The sequence below is a fragment of the Cebus imitator genome, unplaced genomic scaffold (assembly GCF_001604975.1).
Source record: "Cebus imitator isolate Cc_AM_T3 unplaced genomic scaffold, Cebus_imitator-1.0 Scaffold235, whole genome shotgun sequence".
Lineage (NCBI taxonomy): Eukaryota > Metazoa > Chordata > Mammalia > Primates > Cebidae > Cebus > Cebus imitator.
Genome location: NW_016107550.1, coordinates 2,527,058 through 2,534,656, shown reverse-complemented (window position 1 = coordinate 2,534,656; position 7,599 = coordinate 2,527,058). Strand labels below are relative to the sequence as shown.

Sequence of the window (7,599 nt, the reverse complement as noted above, 5' to 3'; positions counted from 1 at the left end):
GGGCTGTGGGAGAGAGGAGCAGTCAGGAGTTTGGGACCTCACCCCACTTCTGCCCCTGATGCCCTGTGACTTTGGGAAAGTCTCCTGGTTTTCTCTGGGTCTGGTATCTTCAGCTTTCCAAGGACCCCTGGCCTGCCTCACCTCTTGGGTATTATGAGGCTTCTGCAACATAATGCAGCTGCAAGTGCTACCAGTTAGCCCAAAGAAAGAGGGCTGCCCAGGTAGGAGATCACAAATTGAGGCCAGCTTGTGATGCTTCCCCTGAGCCTGCTTGGAGAGGAAAGGAGCACCTGGCCATTATATCTCTGCCTAGGTGAAACCTGGAACCTGGCTGAGAAAGATCAGTGTTGATTACCATCTAGCCACACCTCCCTCCTCCCTTTCTAGACCACCCCGGTGATCCTACAGCTTGGCCAATGTTGGCTCCAGGTGGGAGGGAGAAGATCAGATTTCATGGATGTTTCTATATAACCCAAGCCACCAGAGCTGAGCTCACTCCTGAGGTTGGTGCCAGGTCCTGCTGAGGATGAGGCTGTCCAGAGCCTTTGCTTGGGCACTGCTGTGCACTACAGGTAACACATGTCCCCAGGCCCTTTCTCCTGGGCCTCGCACTATTTTCCTTTTCAGCTGCAGACATTTTTTTAATTTGCTTATTGCCAAGGAAGAAGCCCATGGCTGATTAGCTGAAAGATACTCTCTTCCATACAAAATGTTTCACTTTCCCCTTAGTGCTGGTGGAGGAATAGACAAATGGGAAAATATCTACGTCACCGTGCTGATGCCATCGTGATTTTTAAACATTTCTGGGTTCCTGAATTCCCTGTCTTGATGTGTTCGGTGACCTTCCTTCCTGCCTTAAGCAACTTATGCTGAGACTCTGCAAGGCTCACCCAGAAGCAGCTGAGAGAATTGCTTTGGAGGTTTTCCAGGTGGTCTGACTGAAGGGGGTGTCTTGGTGAGGGTGCCCTGCATGAAATGTGACTGGGGTTTTCTGAGGGGGTAGCTGTGGCCCCTGCGGGAGCCCGCAGCAGAAGGGGGCTCTGCATCTGCCCAGTGGGTTGTCACATGGCAGCTGCAGCAACTTCAGGGGCAGCAATAATCAGCAGCTCCCAACACTGGCTGGAAATGCCTGAAAGAGGGGGAGTCACTTGCCCTCTAGAGGGCTGGGCCCTGGGAATTGCATCAGATGCACGAGGATTGGCCAACTGATTTTAAATGCAGGCAGAAAAGCAAGAGGGTAGCAATTTCTTCAGGGAGAGCTCTGTCTCTCTTTCCCCTGGCTCTCTGTTTCTCTAATTCTCCCCACGTTCTTTCTTTCTATCCTCCTCTTTGTCCCCTCTTTCCTTCCTGACCTTCTTGTTTCCCACTCTCCTCACTTCTCTCTCTTCTCTTGCCCTTGCCCTGTCTTTGTAGCCTTGCCCATTTCTCCTGCACTGCTCCGCTTTGCTGATTGTACACTCCCATCAGGGGCTGCTCATCGCCGGGAGCTCTCCTCTCCTGCCAGCATTCCTGCAAAGTTCAGTCTCACTGTAGGCCCCAGATCTACATGGTCTCCTCTGGCTAAAGCTTCAGATGCCCATCTACATTTCCAACTCAGGTACCAGCTTACAGCTTCTGTCTAAATTATGGCTACAGAGAGGCCTTAGGGCCACTGGTCATAGGAACCCTGAGAGCTTGGTGGAAGAACTTAATACGCTTGCCATTTGGTTTCCTCGTCCTTGGTGAAGTCAGGAAACACAAAGACAACCTGATGAAAAAGAGGCAGAGGTACTGAGCTTAAATGCAGAAACTAATGAGTGCTGTGTAGGCTTGGCCAAGCCACCCAGCCTCTCCTAACCTCAGCTGTAGAATCGGGGTGTCTCAACAGGGCTGTTGTGAGGAGTTAGTGAAGGAAAAGATTCCACTCAAGCAAACTGAGACAGGTTTATTACTAAAGCTCCCTGAAGTGATCATTAGCCTCATGGCCTGGGATGTTGTATAGTCAGTGATTGTTAAGGGGCAGTTTCTTCCCCATCCCTCAAGGCTCTTACCTAAGAATCTAGATGAAAATAATTTAAGGTAGACATGCTTACAGTACAGAAATGTCACTCAACATGACAGGCATGGTCAGGATTTGCACTTGAGATCTGCTTTCTGGAGAATCATGGTTTCTTCTGGAGGCAAATTGACAGAGGCCCCAGCTGTGGGGAGACTCTTCTTTGCACCCCAAAGGCTCCATACAGTCTCAGGCCCAGGAAGGGCCACTAAGATGTCCTGGTTGACTTTCTTGTCAGAATACACTGAATTTATAGTGTAGAGCTTTCTGTAGCATTATAAGGATTGCTCATTTACTGAGTAAAGAAACATCATCTAATTTGGTAAATGAAGCAACTGTCTGGAAAGCTTTAGAGTGACAGATCAGGTGTGTGCCAGGCTACCCTGTGCTGGGTATTGGGCCATAGGATCATGCACCCAATTTCATCCTATAAGGTAGTTAAAATCCAGATGCCCATTGTATAGATGAGTGACTGAGGCTTAGGGAGAGTAGAAATTTTGTTCAAAGCTGTTCAGCTCTAGGCCACTAGGGTGGTTGACCAGGGCCGTTTGATTCTGAACCCATGCACCTGCCACTAGACCGTCTCCTGACATGAGCCCAGTGTCATGTGCGCTGTGGGATGCATGGGATTGCATGCAGGGCTCGCTTGGATCTAGGTATTTAACTCAGGTCCCTGAATAGTGAAATTTCCATAAATAAAGTTGACTAAGAATCTAGATGAAAATAATTTTCATTGAGATACCAGCTTACATCTTCCATCTAAATTAGGGATACAGTGAGTTAAGTTTTTCCACCAACCTCTCAGGGCTCCTATGACCAGTGGCCCTAAGGCCTCAGTGTAGCCCTAATTTTGATGGAAGCTGTAAGCTGGTTTTTGAGTTGGAAATTCACTTAAAAATTGTAGTCAACATATTTATTTCAAAATCAAATTAATCACTGGTTTTGTTATAGAATTTACAAGGAGAAATGTTTATATCAGAGTTAAAGTAGTTTTTTAATTTTTTCCCAGGAAAGTGGGGTTTCCTGTGACATGAGACCTTTAGCTAAAAAATCAGGAATGTCTCAGATAATTTAGGACAAGCTGACCACCCTAACAGAGCCATCGTTTCTGACTATGGCTCCAGAGTAAGACAATTGAACTTTAACTGAGTGGAATCAGAGAAGCCAGAAGAATGCTGTGGGTGAGCTGGTTTGTGAATCGGAATGCTGAGAGCCGTTCCTTCCTTCCGTTCATTTTGGGTGGCCCAGGGCTGCTCCCAGAATGGGGACAATGACGCCATCTCTTCTTCCTGCTCAGCTCCATCCCTTTGCACCAAAGCCCCTCTTCACAGCGTGGTCATTTTCCTTTCTTCTGCTTTCACCCATCAGTAAGTTCAGATTTTCATTTTTCTTTCTTTTTTTTTCTTTCAGCCACAACAGTTACAGCTCCATATGCCACAGGTAAATGCAGACAAGACTGTTTCCCTCTTTCTCTTGCCTCACACAGAGACATTGTGTTTTGGGGTTGAACTCCAAGTGGGTCAATGAGAAGGGCATGTACCACGGACAATCCTTGTCCAAAAGAACTTGGTATTTCTGGACCTGAAAATTGGATTCAGCCTTCATAATCCCAAATTCCTCCTCCTACCCTCTCAGTGCTCCCCTCATGAGCCTCCTCCCAACTCCCCTCAATACCTCCAAGCCCCAGGAGACTTTTCTGCTTCGGCCCTCCTGTCTAACCAGCCTGCTGGGAAGGGAAAGGAGCCACCACTCCTGGAGGATGGGAGCCTCCTCTAAACACTTGAAGTCTGGAGATCTGAGCAGCTGGCCTATCCTCAGTGTCAGAAAACTTCTCCTCCCTCTAACCTGCCTTCTCCATGCTGCAGTCCTTCCCTCCTCCTTCAAGCTTCTCCATGAGGATGCAGGCTAGAGGGAGGAGCAGTTTTCTTGTGATGCAGGGTGGCTTGTTGATTGATTGGTGGATTATCTAGAGCTTAACCAGTTGCTGGGCACAGGCTTAGTGCTTTAGAAACCAGAACACATTTGACCACTGAAGCAAGGTGCTCTTTTCATCCTCAGTTACACTTGCAGAGCTGGAGGCATAATTGAACCTCAAGGAGATGGATTCTCATTTGTTCAGGGATTGGGCTACTACAGGGGCAGGAGCACTGCCTATTCATTATTTGTCTGACCAGCCCTAAGAAAAGATATGGAAAGAAAATGTTTGTGCTGATTTTCTGCTCACCAATCACGCGATATGATTGTTGAGAAAGTAAATTTTAATAAGGAGAGTTAAGTTCCTCTATTTCCCACTCATCATAAACAAATTGTACTTTAAAATGCATGTGGGTCCTTTCATAATCTCTGAATAGACTAAAACCAAAAAGCCCACCTTGTTTGTGGAGCTATCAGACTGGGCCATTAAGGTTACACTTTCTTCCCAAGGATGGGAGGTTTGGAGAATCAGTAATGTCAGGGGCCCAGGGAATGGCACGAGCCAATCCCAGGCCAAGAACATCCTTGCAATGCCTGGGCCCCATTTCTCCTCTTGTAGCACCCAGTGACTGTGGGGGCCACTACACAGATGACTATGGCAGGATCATCAACTATGTTGGGCCGAAAACTGAATGTGTCTGGGTCATTGAGTACGAGCCCGGGGAGATACCCATGGTGGCCATTCAAGACCTCAGGTGAGAACTGGGTTGTGAGTTTTCTTTGATGATGTTGTTATTTCTAGGAAGGATCTCAACTTGACCTCTTATGGTTCACCCTCTACCCATCTACGACAGCCATTTGACACACAATTAGACTGCATTTTCATTTCCTGTTGAAAGCTTTTCACTGACTCCTTGTTCTCCAAATAAAATTTGTCTTCATGTCGTGCCTTGCACATTCTTCAGAACTGGCTTCTCTTCTCTACTCACTTTTGATCACTTCTTCTCTCTGGACCCCTCTATAAGCTGAGCCACTACACTGAGTTTCCTGAACACACCCGAGTCCAGAAGTTCCTTGCCTTTGTTCACACCTGCCCTCTGCCTGGAATGCATCCTTCAATCTCTGCCAGACTCATCTGCCCTCTGCAAAGGGCTTTCATGTTGTATTTCATGAGTTAGTTCAAGAGCAACAACCTCCATAACAATAAAATCCCTTTCCTGACTCTGCAGAGGAGGAAAGGTCTTTTTCTTACAGGGGCTTACATAGTACCCCCTGGAAAGCTCTACACTGAGTTTATAGTGTAATGTTACTCTTGCATATGACTTCATTTGTGTTTACTGGGAGTCTATCTTTGGATTGCAGGTATTTTTCTTGAATGAATGAAGTGATAAAGCCACAGAAGGCATCTCCAATGCAGCCTGAGTTAGTGCATTGCTATCCCAGGGCACTGTTCATGGATTTCAGCATGGGAGCCACATTTCCATCAAGTCCAGACCAAGCCAAACACAGCCCACAATGGTGGATGAGACAGATGGTGAAATCTGTGTGACCCAGAGGTCCTGTCCCCTCCAGGCAGCCTATGGGTTCAGAATCCCACTAGGTTATGCAGGAGTTCTTGGGATAAAGGACACTTAGAGACAGCTGCATCAAATACAAGGCTTAAACAATCTATCCAACCTGAGGCTCAGGAATTCAAAAAAGGATGAGTGGCTAAGGAGACCCAGATGGGGAAACAAGGAGAGAAGGAGGTTGAGGAGGAACCTGGAATGAAATAGTTGTCCACTTCCTGTGTCATAATTTCCCCAGGTCCAGAGGGATGGGCAGCTCTGGACAGCTCCCCATATTGTCCTTTTGTCCTTTTCAAAGTTGGTTTTGGATCTGACTGTCCCCGGCACCAAGGAGGAACTCAGGCGGGGCCGAGAGCAAAACGAGTATAAAGTCAGCTGTGTGTATCCTGGTGGGGTGTCCCTTTGTTGTCTTGTTATACCCCAGAGAGGCTCCAGGCCTTCTCCTGTGAAACCAAGACCTGCTGGGGGCAGAGGATGAGGGGTGGAGATCAGGACTGGAAAAACACAGGGAGGACAGGGAAGTGAGGAGGCCTCCCAGGACTAAGAGCTCCCATGTGCAGTGTGCCTCTCACAGGATGGAGATAGAGATCCCTCTCCCCTCTGCCATGAGTAAGCAAGGTCAAGCTTGTGCTGGGAGAGGGTTCATGCTTCACCTCTTCCTGTGCCATCTGTCAGGGGAAAGGAAGGCAGAAACCAGGGAGTGGTGTTCACACACTCATTTCTGGTGATCTTCGTCCTGACACAGGTTGCAGTTTAAGGAAACACACCACTGTGCTGGCTGCATTCACTGTTTGGGGAATTTGAAACACAGCTGTTGCTTTGACTAAAATTCCTGGGCTGGGCTTCCTGGGAGACACAGAAACCATGAGACTGGGAAGCCACCTGCTGCCCTGGTGGAGGGGAAGGTTTCTGGGAAGATGGAGGGGATGCTCGGGGCCCTGCCTGCATTATTGAAGAACTGATGAACTTTCCTTCCCTTGTTCTTATCTGTCTTGCACTTCTCACAAGAAAAGCTGTTAGGATCCAATGTGGGGTCATTGGGTGGAGGGAGGTGGCAGTCTAGCTTGAGGACAAATCCAAATGCTGATGTTTCCCTTTTCCTCTGACCTAGCAAACTCACCTGTGGCAAAGAGTATGTGGAAGTGCTGGATGGACCTCCAGGGTCTAAGTCCTTGGCCAGGATTTGTAGAGACCTCACTACCTTCTATCGCTCTTCTTCCAACATTATTACCATCAAGTACTCCAGAGAACCCAGTCATCCACCCTCCTTCTTTGAAATATATTACTTTATTGACGTTTGGGCACCTAAATAGGTAGGTGGGGGGAAGAGGCACCTGCTGATGCTCCCCTGCCCTGCCTGAGCCTGGTTTTGTATATGTTGGGCAGAAGGTACACCTGTGACTGCAGAAATAAGATTGAGCCACAGTTCTTTTGGACCAGTGTTGGGTGAGGGAGAGGGAGTGTGACCCAGTGACCCTTCCAGAGAAACATACGAGTTCTGTCCCAGCATTTCTGTACACCCAAATCTTTGAGGTTGGAAGATCAGATGTGAAAACTTCATTGTTCCTGCCCTCTTGGTGTAGAAGCATGTATCTCTGAGTAGCCATCATCTTTCTCTCTACTGATTTTTATAAGCCCTGTGGCATTTTCTAATGTATTTATGCAAACTGAGTGGTATATGAACTGTATACTATAAGGAATGTATAATATACATATTCTATATGACTAATCCTAGAAAATATATAAAGATATATGTGTGTGTGTGTGTGTGTGTGTGTGTGTACATATATATACACACACAAGACACTTGTGCCTGCTGGACTGAGATTATACTTGGTGCCCTAGGAGTCATTCTCTGGACACACTGAAACACACAGCACATATTCCCCATCCCTAGGAAACTTGTATTCAATTGAGGACTGAAACCAGCTCACACACAAAGTCAACCAGCAGCACAAGAAGCAATGGCCCCCAACACCTGCACCAGGCTGTGGGTGGGAGGTGCAGACACTGCCGGGTCTGGGGTCCACCCAGCTGTGCTGATCACACCAGGCTTCCCAGTGAGGTGCAGCTCAGGCTGGA

At 47.6% G+C, this 7,599-nt stretch overlaps 1 protein-coding gene across 1 annotated transcript; it reads left to right on the top strand.

The window, feature by feature from the left end:
• The first annotated feature begins 514 nt into the window (after window positions 1-514).
• On the top strand, window positions 515-7,185 carry LOC108282123 (major seminal plasma glycoprotein PSP-I). The gene is made up of 4 exons (XM_017497908.2): window positions 515-572; window positions 3,446-3,475; window positions 4,569-4,704; window positions 6,629-7,185. The coding sequence occupies exons 1-4, from the start codon at window positions 527-529 to the stop codon at window positions 6,828-6,830; spliced, it is 414 nt and encodes a 137-aa protein (XP_017353397.1). The 5' UTR covers window positions 515-526; the 3' UTR covers window positions 6,831-7,185.
• The last annotated feature ends 414 nt before the right edge of the window (window positions 7,186-7,599 follow it).